General features: G+C 41.5%; 1 protein-coding gene across 1 annotated transcript in view; it reads left to right on the forward strand.

Annotated features, from left to right (window-relative positions):
- The first annotated feature begins 1,211 nt into the window (after positions 1-1,211).
- TTC17 (tetratricopeptide repeat domain 17) overlaps positions 1,212-23,044 on the forward strand; it is a 59,045-nt gene continuing 37,212 nt past the window's right edge. The window contains exons 1-12 of the mRNA XM_030484045.1: positions 1,212-1,430; positions 13,719-13,808; positions 15,329-15,498; positions 16,511-16,622; positions 17,737-17,868; positions 18,394-18,503; positions 18,785-18,929; positions 19,315-19,454; positions 19,683-19,843; positions 20,152-20,264; positions 22,249-22,389; positions 22,529-22,644. Of these exons, the coding sequence (XP_030339905.1) occupies positions 1,212-1,430; positions 13,719-13,808; positions 15,329-15,498; positions 16,511-16,622; positions 17,737-17,868; positions 18,394-18,503; positions 18,785-18,929; positions 19,315-19,454; positions 19,683-19,843; positions 20,152-20,264; positions 22,249-22,389; positions 22,529-22,644 (1,649 nt within the window). The remainder of the gene's footprint in view (positions 1,431-13,718; positions 13,809-15,328; positions 15,499-16,510; positions 16,623-17,736; positions 17,869-18,393; positions 18,504-18,784; positions 18,930-19,314; positions 19,455-19,682; positions 19,844-20,151; positions 20,265-22,248; positions 22,390-22,528; positions 22,645-23,044) is intronic.

Raw genomic sequence — 23,044 nt, forward strand, 5'->3', positions numbered from 1 at the left:
TAATGAATAGATCTTAGTTGAAACAGATAATGTAATCTTGCTGCTAAGTAATTCAACTTGGGTTGTCTTGGGTGACGTGGTTTAGTGTGAGGTGTCCCTGCCCATGGCAGGGAGTTGGAACTGGGTGATCTTAAGGTCCTTTCCAGCCTAAACCATTCTATGATCCTAGGATTCTAACTTTTAAATGCAAAATTCCAAGTAGGAATTCTTATTCAGCAAAAGCTGCATGTCATACATCTTATATGAGAATTACCATGTGAGAAGGAGTCATTCATTGTCTTAATCTCCTAGATGTTGACAGTGCAGTGAATTTGTTAGTATCTTATGATAGAGGAAGAGGGGCTTGGAGCAGCAACCTGTATGTGGTGGGGTTTGTTTTGGGGTCTTTTTGGTGACTCTGTAATATACATGACGTGAACACGCTGGCATCAGTAAGGAGCTATCATGAGAATATGTCCTTTATCCTGAAAGAAACAATCCCTTACATTACTTTAACCACTGTGCCACCATTTGTAAGCATTTTTGTTTGTTTCAACTTAATGGGTTCAAGTTACTGGCAGATGTTAGTGTATTCCAGGCTCCGGGAAGTATGGTGTCCCCGAGAAGCTGAACTGTTCACAGCTTGCTTGTACACTTAGGTCAAACAGACCAGTTTGAATGTGGTAGCTTTTAGAGCTCACTCAGGGCTGGGTAAAGAGACTGCACTGCGGGGTTGGTATTAACTGGAGTAGGAAAGGAGCAGTGTAACTGAAAAGCATCAGAAAAATAAAGGATTATATATAGTTATATAGTATATACAGTTATAGATAAATGTGGTTCAGAGGTACCTTCACCCAGCTCCTGAGACAGCTGCAGGTACAATTCCGTTTGCTGCTTCCTCGGGCTATTGCGGCAAACATTTCTGCGTGCACCAGACAGAAGTTAATGGCTTTTTAATAAAAACGTTCAGCGCGGTGCCACACGCGGCTTGTTCGCACAGCTCTGCCTGTCTGAAGCGCAAAACGGCTCGTTAACCGGACTCAGCGTTACCAGGCAGCGGTCAGCCGTGCGCGGCGCCGTCCATACGCGGTGCTGCCACACGGAGCCCCCCCCACCGGTGCATGGCGCGGCCGCAACCCGGCCGGGAGGCTCCGGGCGCCGGCTGAGGGAGCGACCGGCGGCCGCCCGTCCCCGTCCCTCGAGAGCGGGGGCACCGCCCTCCGCCTCCCAAAATGGCGGCGGCGGCGATTCCGGTTCCGGGGGGAGCGGGCAGGCCGGGATTGGGGAAGATGGCGGCGGCGGCAGGAGCGCCCGGGCGGGGCGGGCTGGGGCGGGCGTGGGTCTTCTCCGGCTGGGCCCTGGGGCTGTGCTCGCTGCTGGCCTCGGGGACGCGGCCCACCGCTGCCACCACGCACTGGGTGGTCACCGAGGATGGGAAGATCCAGCAGCAGGTGAGCGGACCCGGGGCGGGGGGCGCGGGGAGCTTTGCGCTGCAGCGGCGGGGAGAGCCCCTGTCTGCGGCGTTGTCCACCCGCAGCCCCCGGCCTGGCCCGAGCGGTGCGGCGGGGGAAGGACGGCGCCTGGTGCGGAGCGGTGCCTGTGTGGAAGCCGCTGCGGCCCCGCACGGGGGTCCTGCCCCCGGGAGTCAGCGCCGCTCGCGAAACGTGGCTCGGAGTTGCGGGAGCCCCGGGCTGAGGCGGGACACGGCCGGCGGGTCCGGGCCAGCCGAGGGTGGATCTTCGCTGGAACCGTGTTGCAAGCAGCGGCTGGTGCTCACCTGGAGCCTCCCCAGAGCCTCCGGCTCGATAGGCCGAGCTGCTGAGTAAGCGCGGAGCCGGGGTGCTGCTTTAGTCCGGTGCAGATGAGCTTGTCCCGGCTGCTCTGTTCCTTCTGGGAGTGGGTTTAGTCAGAACGGCTTATTTTGATACCGGGCTGTGCCTCATGTGCAGTAAGCAGCTGAAAGAGTCGGTATGTTTCTCATGTTGGGGCTTGCATGCTTTGCTCCCCCTTTGTTGCAAGGGAAACGGCACCAGAAGTCCACTTTCATGTCAGATCTGCTTTGGTTCTTAAAACTGCCAGATTCGTTCCTCTCTACGGCGGAATCGCTGTAGCAAGCAGCAATTCCCTTCATTAAAACAGAGACATGAGTGCCTGTTAACATCACTTTCCTTGTGTGAGAACCTTTGGTCAGGTCTCCTGTCAGAAAGCATTAGGGTGGAACTGTGTGTCTCTGCAGGAAGCCTCTGCTGGCTTTATGGTTCTCCGGCACTTCAGCTGCCTGCGTGGATCCTCTCTCGCCCTGGTTAATCATAAATGAATGAATGACAGCACTATCTCACCTCCTTTCCTCGCTGGGAAGTGGTGAGAGTGTATGATAATGGTCTGAAAGCATCTCTATATTTGTATTGACTGTATATTATCAAATTTGGGTTGAACGTTGGTTTTGATTATTGCATGAAAAGCAGTTGTGACTTGGAAAAATCTAATTAGCTAAAAATTGCTTGAAAACCCGATTAGCTGAATTCAGTACTGACGGCATTTTATGATGTCAGTTAACTGATGGTGCATGTAAAAGCATCCTCTGTACCACTGCTATGCAGTAAACTGTTCTATTACAGTTACCAGTGCTTTCTAAGGAGAGGCATTCCCATGTTCTGTGTATAAAGTTCTCAAGGTTTATAGCTGAAGTGATAAAATATTTGTGGAATAACTTCTCTTACCTGCATGGTCAAAATCAATCCATCCATTTCCACCAAAGAAACTCAAATTATAAATATGGTATTGCTTGGAATATGAGGGATTCTTCAGTAGTTGGGGTATAGTGCTGCTAATTTTCCAGTGAGTTTTTTGTAATAAGATGTATTTCAGCATCTGTCACCGTCATTTTCTTGCCTCTTGTGGAAATGATGCTTAAATTTCTGGTTATTCCCATTGCCATCCCTGCAGAACACCTCTGAATGGGCATTTGCTAGAGTGAACTTAAATGCTGTTTTAAATGCCATAATGTAATTGTGGTTCAATAGTCAGCAGCAAACCCAACAGATAATCTCCATTGTCCAGCAATAGGAAGGAGTTGTCATTGTCCCACTCTACACTGCACTGGTGCAGCCCCGTCTCAAGTACTGTGTTGCAGTTTGGGGTTCCTTGGTGTAAGAAGGACATCAAACTAACAGGCTGTGTCCAGAGGAGGGTGACCAAGATGTTGAAAGGCCTTGAGTGTAAGACTTCTGAGAAGTGGCTGAGGTCACTTGGCTTCTTCACCTTAGGGAAGAGAAGGCTGGAGGGGGAGCTCATCTCAATCTATACCTTCCTCAAGGAAAACAGTGGAGGGAAAGGTGCTGATCACTTGTGGTGACCAGCAACAGGACACGAGGAAATGGAATGAAGCTGCACCAGGGGAAGTTTAGATTGAGCATTAGGAATAGGCTCTTCACTGAGAGGGTGGTGGGTCGCTGAACAGGCTCCCCATAGAAGTGGTCACAGCACCAAGCCTGTCAGAGTTCGGGCAGTGTCCTGAAAATGCTCTTAGTTGCATGATTTGGTTTTATGTAGTCCTGTGAGGAGCAGGGAGCTGGATTCAATCCTTGGTGTCCCTTCCAACTTGTGATAGTCTGCGATTCATTGGCAGTGGGATAATTCATAACTGATTTATCAGTTCACTGTAGAACCACAACATTCCCAAATATTTGAGCTATCTACCTCCTAAGACTAAGACCTAGGTGCTTATTAACAAGACATAATCCTAAAATTTGCCTGCAGAGCATCCCTTTGCTTTAATTGCTCAGAATATTCTTTAAATTTATCTTTATCATGAGAACCTATATTTTTACCAGTACACTTAGCCATTCAGTCCTTCTTTCCAGTTATTTTGTGCATTTTCAGTGGGACTTTGTCCACATTTGTCTCATTAACTCTTCAGCTGTGCAGCTTCTTGTTTTTCTCTGCAGTGTCTGGTGTTTCAGCTTCTCAGCATTGCCTGTCATAGAATCATAGAATGGTTTGGGTTGGAAAGGACCTTAAGGTCATCCAGTTCCAACCCCCTGCCATGGGCAGGGACGCCTCACACTAGACCATGTCGCCCAAGGCTCTGTCTAACCTGGCCTTGAACACTGCCAGGGATGGAGCATTTACCACTTCTCTGGGCAACCTGTGCCAGCGCCTCACCACCCTCACAGTAAAGAACTTCTTCCTTATATCTAACCTGAACTTCCCCTGTTTCAGTTTAAACCCATCACCCCTTGTCCTATCACTACAGTCCCTGATGAAGAGTCCCTCTCCAACTTCCTTGTAGGCCTCCTTCGGAGAAGCCCCCTGTCACCGGCTTCTCTACTAGTTCTAATTAATCTACTCTTGTATAAAAATATTGTTGCATTGGGTTTTCCATAGTACTCTAGACTTCTCCTTGAACATCCAAGTATTGATCGAATGTGCTAGTTCTTGGTGCTTGCACAGCAGCCCAAGTTCGAAGTTTGAAGCTCACCGAGGGCCCTGCCAGGCTGAATTTTGTGTTCATGGATGTGATTTGGCAGCCTCGCTGGGCACCTGGTCCCGTGGTCAGCTGCCTTCAGTGTGAATTCTTTGTCATCTTTTCTAATTAGGATTTCCCATGTAGCAACAGATGTCTGATGCCTCTCACTGTCACACCCCAAGAAGAGTCTGGCTCCGTCTTCTCTGTACCCTGCCTTTAGGAAGCTGAAAAGAGCAGCAGTATCCCCCTGCAGCTGAGCCAGCCTGCTTCTGTCAGCCGCCCTGCGTGTTATGTGCTCCAGGCCACCTTGAATGGGCTTTGCTGGCCTTGAAACCAGGGACAGAAGGCTAAAGGAGGTGCGTTCTCATGGTGGAGGGGGATAATCACATCCTTTGGCCTGCCAGCTCCAGCCTTGCTGCTGCAGCCCAGGATGCAGTTGGCTGCTTCGGCTGCAAGGGTAAACACTGCTGGCTCATTGCCACCTTTTTCCCCACCAGAGCTCAAACACCCTTTTCTGCAAAGCTGTTTTCTCTTTAAGCTTTCCTGCTCCATGGGGATATTGCATCCCAGGCACTGGGTTTGCGCTTGCTATTGTTGATTTCATGAGATCCTGCCATGGCTATCCCTCACCCTGTGTTTCCAGAGGACACCAAGCTTGCCAATGTTCTTTTTCTCCTGTCATTAGTAAAGATATTAGTGTTGGCACCAGTATTGATCCCTGAGGATGCTGCTGGTGATCATCCCCTTTTGGACTTTGCACCGTTGATCACAACACTTCTAGCATAGCAGTCTCTTACTGAAAGTGGCTGATATTGTCTGGTGGCTGAGAGTGGTGGTGCTAATTAGCATTTGTATTATTTAATCTTAGAAATATTAGCATTCTCATGTTTGAAACACATTTTTAAAGATTGTCACCTTTTTACAGAGGGACAGGGTTAATCTTCACTTGGACTACCTCACTTTATCTGAATGAAGCCCATATAATTAAAATGTGGGAAAAACTCGAGTGGTAATAAGACCCAGACATTCCCCTTGCTAACTGAGCTGCTAACTGTGGATGTCCACATAAGCACCAGTGACAAGTGATTTCTCCATATGTTTTAGTTTGCTACTGTGAGCCTTGGTTTCTGTGTTACCAAAGCACCCTATGGATGAGACGCTGAAAGCAGAAGTTACAGATCATGGCAGATATACAAAATTTAGTGTCTGGAATCTGTTCGAGGGAAGTAGGGTGAGAATAGTTTATATTATTGCCATAAATCTCTGTTAGCTGTTTCTCCTTATAGCACAGCAAGGGTGTAAGCCTTTAATATGAGACTACATTCAAGCGAGATTGATTTTCTTGTGCCATAAGACCACGAAATGTACCCTGAGACTTGAGCTGGAGTCCTAGTGGTATAACAGCCTGACAGGGGTGGCAAAATGAATGCAAACGGAACAATTTTCCATATATCAGCAACATCTCATCTAGTAAATGGGAGCGCTTGCTAAGTAGGCCCTGCTGTTCCAGTTTCTAGTGAGCATTTCTGAATGATGAAACAAATTAATTCCCAGCAGTGCATGTAACATTTCGTTGTCTCAGTAAGCCATCAAGAGAAAAGCCATCAAGCTGTATCCGTTGCTCTAGTAGCCTGTTTTCAGGTCAAATACATCATTCTCTGGATCAGTTCATATTTTTCTTCTAGTCCGAGTCCACCTTCAAATGTGTGTTCCTGCAAAGCCAGGGACTGAGTAATTGTCTCTCTTTAATGAGATTATATCTGCTCAGTGCACATGTTTATAAACCTTGTCATTTCACAACTCGCGGTATAAAGTTCAGGCTAATATATAACTGATTTTGGACAGTACTTGTCTGCCAGTAGGGAAACTACAGAAATACTAGTGTACTTCAAGGGAAGAGAGAAACTTGTTCATTGAGAGGATGAACAGTTGACAGATTAGATGTGATGCAGGGAACAATTTCAGTAGTTATTCATGGCTTTACTGGTGGGGGCCGGCTGCTGTCTCAGAGACCTGACATAGCAAAGCTGAGGTAGGGTCTTTCTAAAGATCCTTTGATGGAGGAAATTAAAGCCAAGCAAGCTTGCAGGGACTCAAAGGACTGCCTTTGTGTGGACTACTATAAAAGCTGAAGAAGTTAGTAACAAAACTAAAAGAAACAAAGAAGCCTCCAAGGCAGATGGTCCAAAGCAGGACTGGGGAAGTGCTGCCAGGAGCAGAGAGCCTCTGGCAAGAAATCTGAGTTGGCAAAAAGTCGTTTTGTGTTTTGAAGTTTGTTAGAAATGACCTGGAGAAGAGACTGAACAAGCAGTGCTGGTGAGCCTGTTCAGGGCTAAGAAGACATCTGAATTTCATGTAATGCAAGTAGCGTGCTTAATTCTGGCTTAGTATAAGTATAGAGGGGAGATGTTACCTAACAGTTGTTCATTTGGTTGTGGATTTGAATGCAAGTGTGCCTCAAGTTGCAGTGAGGCAACATGGTTCATGGGTGGCTTCAGAGTTGGTTAATGCAGTCTATTGTCTGACTGCATGTTGCACGTGTATGCAGACAGGTTGAGACGAGAGCAGTGGTCCATATGCTGAAGACTAGAGGAAAAGCAGCCATCCAAACCCGAAGAAAACTGAAAATCAAATGCAGCCAAATAAAATGCTTACAAAAGCATCTTACGTGATATATTAAGTAGTCAGTCCAATCTTGAACATGACAGGTGGATGTTTGCTTTGCTCTTTCTCTAAGGGTTAGTTTGCTTGCCTGTATGACCTCTTTATTCACTGCATTTCTTATCCTTCTGAGTCTGTTATGTGCTAAACAAAACCGAAAACCACATAGTTTTTCTTAGTGAAGCGTGTAAGGTAGCATGCCTCCCCCCAAACTGTTGCCAGTGCCTCTTTTTGTGTGTGCAGAGAGACCTAGGCTGGAGGTTGGTGTGAGTCTGCTCAGCTCATGAGACTTCATCAGTTGTCATCCAACCCCAGGGTGATGAGCTGAAGCATGATGGTTTTGAAGCATAGGTCAGCTTATCCTCAGGAAAAGGGAGACTTGCTCTGTTTTAAAACTTCCCAATTGATCACCAAAAGACTCTGGGATTTAGGCTTTCCTCTGCTGCGAAAAATAATCATTTTAAAAACCTCCTTCACTTTAAATTTTCTGCCTTTTCACAAGTAAGTTGGAAAAGTTGTAACCTGAACATTTTGTGTAGTGACTGGCTGAGACACTCAAAGTCCTTGTCCCCAAGCGGCATGCTGCTGACCTAGAACCTGCCTGCTTGCAGGGGAGCGCAGCCTCCGTCTTTCTGTATCGCTGTGAAGGTCATGGCTAGACCTGAATTAGATAAAAATAGGTCTTATGGTAGCCTGTATGTGGAGAGCAATGAGAAATGCAAATGCTTTGTTCTTTGGGGCAGCAGTGGGGAAGTTCATTTCACTGTTCTCAACTCAGCAGTGAAAGATTTGCATCTGAGGCGGTGGAGCTACGAGGCAGATCTGAAGAGCTGCTGAAATAGGGCTGCTGGTGTCATGCCCCTCATGCCTGCTGCAGTCTAGCAGGTAACCTTATGCCAGGTTTTGTATGCTGACAGCAAAGCTTTAATACAGAAATGTCTGGATTTAGCCGAGCATAGTAATATATGCCAAGATGGTTCAGTGTGTAAGTTCAGAACGCCCAAGCAGTGGCTGGTAGGCACCATGTCATAGAATCATAGAATGGTTTGGGTTGGAAAGGACCTTAAGATCATCCAGTTCCAACCCCCTGCCATGGACAGGGACACCTCACACTAGACCATGTCACCCAAGGCTCCATCCAACGTGGCCTTGAACACTGCCAGGGGTGGAACATTTACCACTTCTTTAGTCAACCTGTTCCAGTGCCTCATCACCCTCACAGTAAAGAACTTCTTCCTTATATCTAACTTGAACTTCCCCTGTTTAAGTTTAAACCCAGCCAAATTAGCTGGTCACTCCTTCACTCCTGGTGTTTCTGTACAGCCTGTGTCTCCTAGGCACAGGGTGGCTCCCAGGTCCCATTTCTCTTAGCATCTTCACACTTTGATTTCCTTGGCCTCTCATCCTGTTTTCAGTGTCTTTTAAAATAAGGGTAGGACAAACTGACAAGATGATACAAATGAACTGTTCAAAGCTGATTAATCTGTGGTAAAAGCTGTGCTTGGTACCTGGCATTCCTTCCCCATATTGAGCTTCACAGCAAAAGGATAGTCTAGAACTGGCCCTAGCATGTTTGCATGAAGGCCCCCATCAAAAAAGCAAAATTGGCAAGGCAGTGAACTCCGCTGTTATTTCTTGTAGCTGTACTCTTTTTTTATCATTGAAAGCTGAATCCCTACCTGTTACTAACCAGTGAGGAAATGAGAACCATGGTATAAAGTGCCTGCCCTAAAAATACATCACTGGATAAAGTAATTTCCCTTAAAGTTTAACCAGAAAAAAACTAATGGGTTGTCTGCTGTTCCATTTGCTGAAGAAATTACTGCTCAGGGTTGACCTTTTTTAGGTGTCTTGTAAGACTAATTAGGAGTGTTCTTTTTCTGTACTTTCAGCTTTAGAACACTTAATATTTTTAGGATTTGGCAGGCAGCAGGAATCAGTCTGTCTTTATGAAAACAAGTACTTGTTCATTACTGATGTGTATAAGTGATCTCTCCATTTCTTGTTTTGACTCAACTGTGTGCATGGCTGGCATTTGTTTTGCTACTGTAGAATATAAACCTCAGCGAGAGTTTTTGTACTCTTAAGTATGACCAACAACGCATTGCAGACAAGTAGTGTTACAAATAGTCTTGTTTTCCTTTGTATTTAGATCTGTTATCTATGATATTTGTAGCTTGTGTGCTCTCTGGAAGTGATCTCACTTGAGCAGACCTATTCAAATAAATACTGCAACTTGGTTAGGTTTTTATGCTTGAAGTGCTACAAGTGTTTAAAACTTCTATTTTTCCTGTAGTGCAGCTACTCTAAATAATATCCAAACACCTAATGCTGTTTGTTAACAGATTCTGCAGCTGTAAGCTTTGGAATGGCTCAATATTTATTATAAAAACTCAATTCCACATTGTTTTTCTGTGTGAATTTTTCCGTGACATCCCTTGGAACAAGTGTCTTCTTGCACTCCCTGTTCATCATTTGGATAAGCCAACACTTGTCTTGCACTGAAACCTATACAGAATATTTTGTAGCTTTTTCAGGAATGCCATGTTGGAATATAGAGTATCTCAAAACAGCAAGAATAAACCAAAAAGCAAGCATCAGTTTTTAGATGCTTCATTCCCACTTGAGACTGGAAGCAGTTCCAGCCTATTTGAGTGGGAATTGCCTTCATTTTCCAAGCATGGTGACAAAAGATCCACTATCTGTAAAACAAGTCTGTAAAAGAACTGTGAGGAGCCATTTAGCTGTACACCATCATTTGATGTAGTATCTTTTCCAGCTTCTTTCTGTCATAATCTGCCTTCTGCATGTAGTAAAGTGCTTTTAGGACATGCAGAAGCACTGAATTTTGGTGTTCCTGTGCCTCAGTTAACAGTGGGATTTCCACAGTACTTTAAAAAGAAGAAGTCTTTCCAAAAATAGTTGACTGAGGCATTCATTGACCCTCATTTAAAATATTTATTTCTGGTGCGATGTAACAGGATTGTGGGGAAAAACATACCAGAATGTTTGGCAAAACTTACAAGTGTAGTTACTCGATGACTTTGATATATGCAGGTAACACAGGAGGCTCTCCAAAACTTCATGGTTTGGTTCAACTCTGATGTCTTGGGGTTTTTTTGTTCCACAAATTGTGTGTTTCTTGCTGAGTCAGGTTCTGGATGTACTTTGTGACGGTGAATAAATTTGAACTGTGCTTTATAAGGAAACTTTCACCTTTGGGCAAAGTTGAACAGAGAACACTTATTCTAAAAGTGGTTTGCTGGCAAACTTTTTGCAGTGTAGCTATAGTAGCAGTCAGGGGTTCAAGGAAAGCTTTTCAACACTATTTTTTTTCCTGTTTACTGTGTTTGAATTGAAGTCAGATTCTTGCATTTCAAGCACTTCGTCTTGAATGTCACCGTTTCAGCAGTTTGGAGGAAGAGTAAATGAATATGGAGCTTTGGCATCAGCCTAACACTTCAAGTTAAAAATGAACAGATGCTTGTGAAGTTGAAACAAGCATTTGTTGTGGCTCTGGAGTCTCTACTCTCATCGCCATGAAGGTGTAGGTGCTCTACAGGTTGACGTCTGCTCTGCTTCATCCCAACAGAGCCTTGTGGGGAGTTGCTTACATTTTGCAAAAGATGAGCTAAATCATAATATCCATCTGTGTTTCACTCATCTGACTCCCCTGATCAGATGATGAGGCACAACAGACTTTGCATGGAGCAGGTTGCCCAAAGAAGTGGTAAATGCTCCATCCCTGGCAGTGTTCAAGGCCAGGTTGGACAGAGCCTTGGGTGACATGGTCTAGTGTGAGGTGTCCCTGCCCATGGCAGGGGATTGGAACTGGATGATCTTAAGGTCCTTTCCAACCCAAACTATTCTATGATTCTATGAAGGGTGAAGGATCTGTAGGAGGCCACTGTCCTACATCGCATGAAAATGAAGCTACCGTTTCTAATGCAGTTTGAATTTATGGCAACATCCCCAGGTCCTGTCTGAAACGTGAAGTGTTTTTTAACACTGTATGTGTGTGTATCTGCAGCCTTCTGTGTGGCAGGGAAAAGGGCATAACACACTAAAGTGAGACCAAGTCCTGCCTGGCAGTAGATTCAATCCTAAGGTAAAAAGAAGCATCTGAAAACACCTCGACGTTTGATTCTAGCTATTACAGTGTTGAAATAACACCTGCCCCCTAATAAGGTTTTAATTGAAGTCAAACCTATGCTAGTTTCCAGAGCCAAGTTTTGTGCCATTTTCCTCACTAGTTAATTGTATAAAAACTGACATTAAATGCAAGCACCAGACCACGCACATCTTGAGCAGTGCTCGGAACAAATAAAAACTTTAATTCATTCCAGCAGTCTCAGGACCGTATCATCAGAAAATCTAGTGAAGCGTAGTAAAGTGGGGGCCACATACACCCTTTATTTCACAGCAGGAGGTTTTTATTGCACAATTATTTGCAAATACCTGAGCTGGCATAAAAGAGGGGAGCCTATGGCGAATAATGAGCCACAAGTCTTGACAGCATCGCTGGCTGGATGAGAGGAACAGCTTGCATTTTGAGAGCCACATGGCTTTTGCTATAGAGAGGAGGGTGATGAAGTGCTCACTTGAGGCCAGTTCAGACTCGCCTGGTGATCTGGCTGAAAACTAATTGTTTAATCTTTTAAGTTATTTTTCAGCTGAATTGGCTGGTCTGTTTCTCGGTGGAGCTATAAGATTACAGGTACTAGAAAAAGGGAGGATTCCCCCACTTGACTCCTTTCCCCTTCTGGATCAGTGTAAGCAGATCAGGAAATTGCACTTTAAATACTATGAAATTCTTAAGTTTGAGCACCATCATCCTCCAAACTTATGCCTGTTGAAGGCCAAATTGGCATTGTTTTCCCCATTTGCAGGCATGATATCATAAGATCTGTGGTTTTCAATTGAGAATCTGTTTCCTTTGTGTCTACTTGTGTCATAGAGCATTTTTTTTTTATAGCTCTGAATGCTTTTTATTTACTCAGTTCTCATTCTGTGATGCCTTTATATTGTAAATGTATAAACTGAAATGTATGAGAACTGATACAGTATATTCGTCTCACTTTTACAAGCTGCCAAAAGTGCTCTGAATGCATTGGATGAGCTGGCTTAAATTGCCTTTGCAGACCTTGTCCAGTGTAGTTGCTTAACTTTTCCATTCAATTTCTTTTTTTTATCTGAAATTATTGCACATAAAATGGAGCTAATAGTAGTCTTTACTGTGAAAGTTTCTTGCAGTGAAAATCTTAAACTTTCAGAGTGAGAAAAAATCAAATGTAAATAAATATAAGGTTGGGTTTAGTAGTAAAGTTTTGGTTTTAAAGATTTTATTTACACACTGCTAAGGTTGTTTAATAATAGAATCATATAATCGTATAGTAATAGAATCGTATAGTAATAGAATTGTAGAAATATTAACTTCTACTAGGTTGAAGGGTTTTCCTATCATTAGAATGTGATAAACTGAGGTCAGATGCGGAAGTGAAAATCTGAAGACTGAAGAAAAATACCATGCATGCCCTTTGACTTGAGATGATTTCCTGGTGGATTGCCATGAATTTATGAATGAATTCAGTGACATTGCTGTTTGGTTGTTGTTGTCACTTTGATTGCTGCTGCCGGCTAATGGTTGATACGAGTCTGGTACTTGTGTTGCTTTTCTGTCAACTGGTGCATGCTGGATTGGTAACGTTCCACTCCAAATTCCCAAACCCTAAATTCAGACCTAACTTTCATAAGACTGTTCTATCAGAAGTTCAAAACGGAAGCTGTCCCTGAATATCATTCTGTTTCTGAATGAATGATAAGCCAAGTTTCTTCATCTTTCAGAATAAAGCTTTCTAAATGGTGATGCCTGCATAACTTTCAGCAAAAAATTGCTCCCCAGATGCAGTTTGTCACTGAAAATAGAGCTGAAGCTTGACTTTGCTCTCAGCGACTGTGTAGTATCATGCAAGCAGCCTTTGCACATCAGAGGAACAGTGCAATTTAGGAATGGGTGATAAGTGCTTTAAACACAGTAAAACTTTCACTTGTTTTCTTTGCAAATTCATCTCTCGTTCACTTGCACGTACCGCAGTAGTCTCTAGCAAGTGAGGCATAACAAGTGCTACATTCAATACATAACTCTGGGCTTGTGTGTGACCAGTTCAAAGTGAGGTGGGGCCCATAGAAGGAAATACGAAATATGACTGTAAGTAAAATGCTGTAGGCTTTAATACTTCAATTAACAACATCAATATGGTATGAGTATTGATATGGTATTTTCTGTGCTTCTCTGGATCATTGGGGGTACTTGGTATCTAGAGTTATAGCAGTAGGTACTCTTAGTAACGTTTGTTATGAGAAGTTTACTTGCTCAGAAGTTATGTGCCTGAATAAACTAAAATAGGTTTAAAATTAAAGCATGGTTTGAATTGAATTCTCAAATAACAATGTTGTTTGAAGTACATATTTAACTTGTGGCCATATTATGATGCTGAGTGGACAGAAAACCTCTGAACATACAAACTGTAGTTGAACATAACTTCTTACCTTTTAAAATCAGTTTTATTAGAGGATGACTTACATGATGGACTGTTGAAATGTCTTGCAGGTGGATTCACCAATGAACTTGAGGAACCCACATGATTTGGTAATACTAATGAGACAAGAAACAACCGTTAACTACCTCAAAGAACTGGAGGTAAAGCATTAACATTAAGTACTAACTGATTTCTGAAAATACAGTTTTTTTCCACAGGCTTTTTAGTGGTAGGTTTAGATGGGGAACAGAAGTTATTATTGGCATAATTCTGCTTCAGTGAAAGGCTGAAGAATTCCTGAAGAGCTCAAGAATTTTGCGCCTCAAGTTTGCTCAACAAGTCCCTAGTTGTACCATTTCCTGTGCCTGTATACCATTCGTTATCCATAAATCCTAACATTTTTAAGTCATCTAGGTACTGGATTCTGTTGCTGACTACTATATTCCAGAAGAATACAGAGAAGGTCACCTGTTTTCCCTCAAGCCCATTTATTGTTGAAAAAGAGTCTGAGAACACCCTTCTGAAAAGGGCTTTAATGAACTTCGAACTGATAACTTAATGTTTAAATATAGCATGGGCTGGGCAAGTGAATAGGTCACAGCATTTCTTCTGGTCATGCACTCCTTTCTCTTATGTCAGGTTTGGTTTTGTCAGATTAGCATAACTAGCTAACTGGGAAGTTAAATGAGCACCAGAGGTAGCTTTAGGTGAATGGGAGAAGTGGAAGGGAGGGGAAAAAAGTGGGACTGCCTATTATGTGATTGTATTTAGCCAGTCTTTCTCATCAAGGTATACTCATTTTTGCAGCAATGGACATTTTAACTGTGGATGGAACAATAGTTATAAGCTTTTCAGGACATGGGTTGTGGGTTTGGAAATTACTAATCTACGATTTGTGGCATTAAATGACTTTCAGCAGAAGTTATCGTTAAGATTTACAAGCTGCTACTACTGTATATATCTCTGGTATTGCATAGTATTGTGTAATTATGGCTTTAATTAAAAATGCAAATTTTCTTATTTCACATATACAAATCCTGATGATATTTAATGAGTTTGCAATTTACAGATCTAGTGAGACTGAAATACAACTTACTGTGCTGTGACAGATCATTAGTCTATTCACTGCTTTTGCTAATCGATACGTATGAGCTTTATGGGGCAACAGGTAGCTCCTAAGGCACATAATAAACTGATCTATAGAAATTAGTCTCAATTCTTGCATTAACCTGCCACCTCAGTTGTATTTAGCATGCTGAATGGTTAAGAAGTTCGTTTTGTTTGCAATCTCTATTATTTCCGTGAGTTCTTACAGTGAAGGGTCCAAATATGGAAAAGTTGACATGCTGTTAACAACTATTTCTTCTTTTTCTGAATGGTCTACCATGAATTTGGAATGCAATTAGCCCTCTTTTTAGGTACAGCAGGAGAAATAAGGGCCTGTTCAAGTCGTGATATCTCTAGTGAAAGTATTTATATTCCATCTAAATCAAAAAATGTCCTGCAGATGTTATAAGATACAGGGAAATATTCCCAATATTTGAAGAGAGCTTTTTAGATTTTCTTCAAATGGACTTTAAGGAAAAAGTTGGACTGTTCAACTCCTAGCATCTGTAGAGTTTACTCTCATTGAGTATACATTCTTCTTTTGTTTTATTCTTGTTTTGTTTTATTCTTACAGAAACAGTTAGTTGCTCAAAAGATTCATATAGAGGAAAATGAGGACAGAGACACAGGGCTGGAACAAAGGCATAACAAAGAGGATCCGGACTGCATTAAAGCCAAGGTGCCCTTGGGGGACCTAGATCTTTACGATGGCACGTACATCACCTTAGAGAGCAAAGATATCCGGTAATAAGATGCTTATATTTTAAGATTTTTACTGAACAAAAAAAATCATCAAAATCTCTAAATGCAAGTGAAAAGAAAAATGCTATCACTGACTCTCCTTTAGATGATAGTTGTTTTGTGTTGGTGTGGAATAAAATTGAAACAACTTCTGCCACTGATAATGAAAGGGTACAACACAGAAATGCTGTCTGCCTCAAACTGTCCGTGTTAGCCATGCCCTAAAACTTCTCCACTGTATTGCCATTCCCAGGTTCCCAGTCAGTTCTGCCACTCTAACTCTGAATTGATATGACCAGATGTGAATTAAACTGACACACATCATTGTAGAAGGAGGTTGAATTTGCCTGTGTGCTTTGGGTGTTCTGAGCTAGCTTCATGTCTTGTAGGGGGAGTTGGCTTGACTTAAATGTAAATGAAATGAAATGCTTTTGCTTACCAAGCAGTTGAACCTTCTGGTCATATTTCATCCCCTGTGTTTAGCAAGTAAGGGATGTGCGGACAGTCTGCTTGGCATTTAGCTTCATTGGTAATTCATCTTCAGGGCTGACTGTTTTGGTTTTGTAGTTTTATTATTAACATAATCAGATGAGTACTTGAAGTGGGAAAAGATTAGTTTTATCCTAAGATACCTTCATTTGGGCTTCTCACTAATGCTCGGGATTTGTTTGTTTCAATTGAAGAGACTTCTGCATGCATTGCCATTTGCCTGGCAGATAGATCATTAATCATAGTAGCGATACACTGGGTTTTACACTGATACATTCTGGAGTTTATCCAAACGTTGATGTTTTCTCTAAAGCAGATAGAAATTGGTTTACTTTATCCTGCAGTGGCGACATTCTGATACAACTGAAAGTGGGAGGACATCAGAAATGGTCTGATGTGCTCAAAACCAGGGTTTTTGTTAACAGTCAAATCAAAGTTCTGTGTCTGTCAACTGCAATACTGTCTCATATGAACTTTAGCAGCATTTTACTCTGGAGTCTGCTGTGTTATGTTGTTATGTCCTCAGCCCTGAAGACTATATAGACACAAAGTCACCAGTCCCTCCAGACCTGCAGCAGCCAGACTGTACAAAAGTCCTAGATCTTCCATACAGTATTCATGCTTTTCAGCACTTACGGGTAAGTGAGCAAATGCAAGTATATTTTTTTTGCCCCTATCAGGAAGAGGAATAGAAAACTCTTTCTGGCAGTTCTCAGTGAAGGTTGAAAGATACTATAATCTTTCAAGAAGTTTCAGACTTCTTTTATGCCCCAATTAGGCAACTGCTTATAGGAGGACTGTTCCATCAGATACGCAGATCCTGATTCTCTTTTGCTATTCTTTGCCTTATTTTAGAGGGTGCTTTTAGGAAAATGGAGTGTTTTGGTTTTGTAACACACATTTCGTTAGTAAAATGGTAGCTTTCATTGGAAATGCTTCCAACTTGTGAATTGTTTCACTTGAAAGTGGAGAGTGCTGGACAGGGTCATTAAACTGTATGAAGATTGAGGGTCAGAAAATTATTTGCAGGCTATTGTAGCTCTTAACATACTTGACTGTCTTTTTGGTGTCTGAATGCCAAGCCCTGTCCTAGAATATGAGATAATTGTTCTTTAGTAGTACGAAGTTCATTTGCTTGAGAAAGGTTACAGTGGAAGTGTGGTGCATTAAAAAACCTGGTTTTGTCAACAGTATCATATGAGCAAATTTTCTAATGCAGATGCAGCTGTAGTACTTATATCTTGGTCTTTATTTTATTACAAGTCTTTTTATCTATAAATAAGGATTTTCTTACAGACAAAACAGGAACTGAAGTATTTTAGCTCTTTTCCTGGGTCCGGATGTACTTTTGAAAGGAGTATATTTGTTGTTGCGGAAGGAAGACAGACAAGAGATGTAGGGATACTTTCATAGTGTGCCTGTAATCTGACAAACATGAGTTAAGTGCTTCAGTGGTCATTAGTGAAATCAATAGCTGCCAGATACACAGTGCTACCAGAAATAAATACTTCTGTAGCATTCACGGGCAGAGGCTGCTTTTGGCTGCTTCTAGTGTTTGCCTGTCTGTAATAATATATATTATTCATGTATCAAAGGTGACATTATCCTGTCAAGTCCCTAAGATCTTGATAAGAAAGGACGATAGGAATGTAAAACAACCAAGCTCTACATTTTCCTTGTCATGCTCTTGTGTCTATTTCTCTACTTCTAGTTAGAATGTCAGCAAATACCTATATTCAATTTTTATTTTAGGGTGTCCAAGAAAGAGTTAATCTTTCCGCACCCTTGTTACCTAAAGAAGATCCAATCTTCACATACTTATCACGGAGGCTGGGAAGAAGTATAGAGGAAATAGGTCATCGTATTTATGACGGGCTAATGAAGGTATGAAACTGTAATCTTCCTGCATGCACAAAAAGAGTACTAGAAAGGTACTGACTGTCATATTTAATAACTCGTATATTTGTGTGGTCTGGCAAACCACATTCATTGCTCTGTCAAGGTAGTAAGTAAAGCTTTTAAACAAAAATGCAGAAGCTCTTAAACAAAAACTTGAAGAACAAAGAAATAGTACTGAAATGTGTATGGTTTTACTAAATACCTTCCTGCAAGATATAGTAACTCTCACTGAACGCCAGCTAAGCTGCTTCTGATTGAACTACTGCCACTTCTCATTTAATCTCATCTTGAATTTTTACCTGTTTGAAAGGCAGAAGTTTCTTTACTACATTTATATGCCAGCTCATTCTTCCTGAACATTCACAACTATTGCCAAATGGCAGCTTTCCAAAGGAAACGGATAACTGAGAGCAGGTTTGGTGCTCAGCTTTCTATCCCATAGTAATTAAAGCCCTGATTAACCTTTTAGTTCATGTCTTAGTACAGTTAATGTGTATCTCTTTACTGCAGAACTCTTCTTCCTGGGTACTCTATAATATGGCTTCTTTTTACTGGCGAATAAAGAATGAGCCATACCAAGTAGTAGAATGTGCCATGCGTGCCCTTCATTTTTCTTCCAGGTAAGAATTACCAATAAAGATTTCTTTTCAGATTGCTTTTCTAGTTATCCTAATTAGTAAACAGGTTTTAGTTTCTAAGACCGTACCCTTAGGAATAATCCATGTTACATCTTCTTAGTCTTTATGTGCTGTACTAGGCATATATGTAGTTTAGACATTTTTCTATCAAATTACATATTTAATATATGACTAATGAATAAATGTATCCTTAGGCATGATTCTCAGACAATTGGACCTTCTTTTAATGTCTGTTTTTTCTTCTTTTCATTTTCTTCTTGTAGGCAAAATAAAGATATTGCACTGGTGAATTTGGCAAATATTCTTCACCGGGCTCACTTCTCTGCAGATGCAGCTATTGTGGTCCATGCAGCTCTGGATTACAGTGACTTCTTTACCAGCTATTACACTTTGGGAAATATATATGCAGTAAGTACTATATTTTTCAAGGGTTGTAGAAAACCAAATATTATTTGACCTATCTGGCTTGACTTATAAAGCTGTACTCTTTTACAATGTCTTGTGTTTCACATGCATTTCATACTTAATGTTTAAGATTCTGTCAAGATATTTTCATCCAAAAGTCTGTGTTTCTTTTTTATCTGCAGATAAAAAGGTTTTTATCGGCACTTGAAATGAATCCCAGGGATATTCTCCTGCAGCCTTTCTTTAGTAGATATAGTAGTTTGAGTTTCAGAAATGACAGTCTGCTTGTTACCACAACTTAAAATCTGAGTTAATGACTTCTTTAAAAATGGAATATTTTTTATGAAATACTACGAGACAAGGGCTAATTCTTTCTCTCATTCTTCAGATGCTTGGAGAGTACAACCACTCAGTCCTGTGTTACGATCATGCTCTACAAGCCAAACCAGGGTTTGAGCAAGCTGTAAAAAGGAAACATGCCGTCCTGTGTCAGCAAAAACTTGAGCAAAAACTGGAAGCCCAGCATAGGTAACTAAAGAAGCATCCTAGTGGCAGTTCATACAGTCTCACTTTCGTTGTTCTGTTGCAGCAATTATTTAGATTTCAGATAATGATTTTCAACTTTATTTCTTTGTGCAGTAAAATTATGCATAAGAATACTTTAGGAAACTCAATTGAAAATGTGCAACACTGTAGGAAAAACTCATACTTTAAAAAGCCTTCAAAGTAAATCTTTTCTGCTGTTAAATTTTCAAGATCACTTCAGCGAACATTAAATGAATTGAAGGAATATCAGAAGCAGCATGACCATTACCTTAGGCAACAAGATGTTTTAGACAAGTACAAGCTTATCCAGGAGGAACAAATCTTGAGGAACATCATTCATGAGACACAGATGGCAAAAGAAGCTCAATTAGGTACGACTTTTTAGAGTTCATGCTCATTATAGCAATGAGAAATTGCACATATTCAGATTAATGTCAGGACATAACTTCTTTATATGTACAGATGGCCCTGAGTGGCTGTTGTGTTTTGCTTATTAAAATGAGGGATTGCAATATGTTCTTGAATATGTTCCTGAGTCTTTCTAAGAATATGGAATTTCCTCTTTGCTGATTAAATAAATAAAAAGGATTAACCAAATTGGGGCTGGGGGGGTTGACTGTTTGCTGTTTTGTCTCAGAAAGCTCACTTATGTAGTAGATAAATATTTTGTGCTCTGCAGGGAACCATCAGATCTGTAGACTGGGCAATCAGCAGCATAGCTTGCACTGCCAGTGGGACCAGCCTGTTCGTTATCACCGTGGGGACATTTTTGAGAATGTGGAATATGTTCAGGTTTGTCTGTGAATTGATACCACTGCTTTAAGTTGCATCTCATTTGCCTTGTTAGCAAAATATTTCCTTTTTTTGAGGCTTGACAGAGGGGGTACATTTTGAGTGCAGTAATTAGAGTGAGAAATCGTGTCGTCTCCTGAGACCCTACTTGAAGTACTGTGTACAGTTATGGTGTCCTTAGCATAAGAAGGATATGGAGCTGTTGGAGCAAGTCCAGAGGAGGGCCATAAGGATGATAAGGGGGCTGGAGCACCTCCTGTGTGAAGACAGGCTGAGAAAGTTGGGGCTGTTCAGCCTGGAGAAGAGAAGCTGCGTGGAGACCTCAGAGCAGCTTCCAGTGTCCGAAGGGGGCTACAAGGATGCCGGAGAAGGACTCTTCGTCAGGGACTGGAGCAATAGGACAAGGGGTGATGGGTTCAAACTGAAACAGGGGAAGTTCAGGTTAGACATAAGGAAGAAGTTCTTTACTGTGAGGGTGGTGAGGCACTGGAACAGGTTGCCCAAAGAAGTGGTAAATGCTCCATCCCTGGCAGTGTTCAAGGGCAGGCTGGATGGAGCCTTGGGCAACATGGTCTAGTGTGAGGTGTCCCTGCCCATGGCAGGGGGTTGGAACTAGATGATCTTAAGGTCCTTTCCAACCCAAACCGTTCTGTGGTTCTGTGATTCTCTTTTCCAGAGTGTGAAGCATTTAAGGCTAGTTTTTGCTGGCGATACAAGCTGAGACCATCCATGAATTATAGAAACTTAGAGGTTTTATTGTATAAGACTTTGTTTTACTTCAAAAAGAGAACGATTAGAATTATTTGAATTTTTAAAAATTACTTTAGTCTGAAGTCTTAGTTTCCTATGAGTTATCAGCCACTTCTATATAGACTCCTTTGCTTTTTCAACCTCCATAGAACATCCAAGTTATTTCCTTGTAGGAAGTACAGCTTTCTCTTACATAAATATACTGCAGGAGCAAAACATGTTTAATTTTCTAGTTTAGTTTCCCCCAGAGAGGTCAGGAAAAAACAGCTGAAGTGAAAGAAGAGGCAAAGGTTTTCTAAGGAGTGAGTTTTCTAATGTCTGTGTGCTGTATGGAACAAGAATTACTCCTTAGTGGAAAGAATATTCCAACATAACAGCTTAAAACTGTGCTTAAAATATTCTATCAATCTCTATCTCCACAGCTTCGAAACGGATCATAGTTTCTTTAGTTTAATGCACTGTTGTATGACTCAAGCTATGCAACTTTTGCACACTCCTTCCAATTTAGTCTTTTTTCTTACCAGAAGGAGCACAAAACCGCCATAAGCAATTAGCAGACGGAGGAGAAGAGCTCAATGGTGTTGAATCTAATGAGTGCTTTTCAGCCCCAAAATAAGGTGTTAGACTGGGTTTGTGAGTATTTGCTGGTTGTGTATCTTGAATTAAACAGTGCACCAAGGAAACCTGATGGAGGAATATTGAGAAGTTTCGGAAGCAAGGTGTGTACCAATACTGAAAATCTGGAACAACAGCCACACAAGCAACACTGCTGCTGTTAGGATTCCAGATAAAGATTAGGGTTTCATGTATTTTGTAATGTGGAATGTGTTCTGGAGTTTCCACTTAACTAGTTTAGGAAACAGCCCTAATTATCAAGGTAATTTTGCAAGTCATTAGTCTTAGTAACCCTGACTTGCACTAGAGCTATGCAGTCTAGATAAGTAGGTTTTGGTTGTGGTCTATTAGAAGTGTTTGCTTGGTACCCTTTAGCATTTTTTTGTTCATTTGCACTTAATGTTTTCATTATTGACTTATGTACAACATGAATATTACTTTTCACTTTGTAAGTGGATCAAGAGGCTTAAATTTCCTGTTGTTTGTTTTTTCCTGCTACCCAAATTTCAGCTCATCAGTGAGGCTTAACTACACCAATGGCAGGGAAAAAATAATGTGCAGTAATTCAGCCAGTAAAACACCATCTCTTTATTAAATACTGTTTTTCTGTTGTTTCTAGTTTGGTGAAGACTCTTCAACTTCTAGTATGACATCTGTGAATTTGGATCTTCATGCAAACCAAAGCGACCACAGCCAGTCACTGCAGTCTTCCCCTGTTGCTCGCTCGATCGTTTCAGTGTGGAGTGTAGAATCCAATAGAGTGAGTGAAGAGGATAAACTTTGCCCTTTTAAAGAGAAGTTGTGAAAGAGTGAATCTTTCCCTTGTTTATTTGAAATAAGTTAATTAGAATATTAAAAATGTTGAGAAAATAATAAGAAATAATTCCATTCCCCCTTAGGACAAACAGCATATTCTTTGGCCTCAACGATCAGAGTGCATTAAATCTTTCCCCAAAATTCCTGATCCAGAAGAACTGCCAACTTATTTCCTGCCCCCAGAAAACAGGGGATTCAGGCAAGTGTTGATTTCTAAAAATTACATTTGTAAATTTTCACACTACTGTCTCAATGAGTATTTTCTTTCTGCAGAGGATGGATGCAGTTAGTAATCAACAGCACAGATGTGTTCACACCTCTTTTTCTGGCTGTTCCACAGGAGGAGGGTGTTTTTCTTTATTGTTGTCTTTGCTGTAACTGTAACAGATCCAATTTCTTGGTGATTCTTCCCTGACTGTCAGTACAGGGTGTATACATGAAATACCTACAGTATTACTAAAGGAATTAGTATTTAAGCACGAGTCTGAATGTCTTGTAGAGTATATTTAAACTTAAAAAAAAAAGAAGACAGAAAATGAGGTATCTATTTAATAACTACAGTTAACTGTTGTACATTGTATATATCCTCTTAGCTTTAG

This window comes from Strigops habroptila, chromosome 4, assembly GCF_004027225.2.
Source record: "Strigops habroptila isolate Jane chromosome 4, bStrHab1.2.pri, whole genome shotgun sequence".
Taxonomy (NCBI): Eukaryota; Metazoa; Chordata; class Aves; order Psittaciformes; family Psittacidae; genus Strigops; species Strigops habroptila.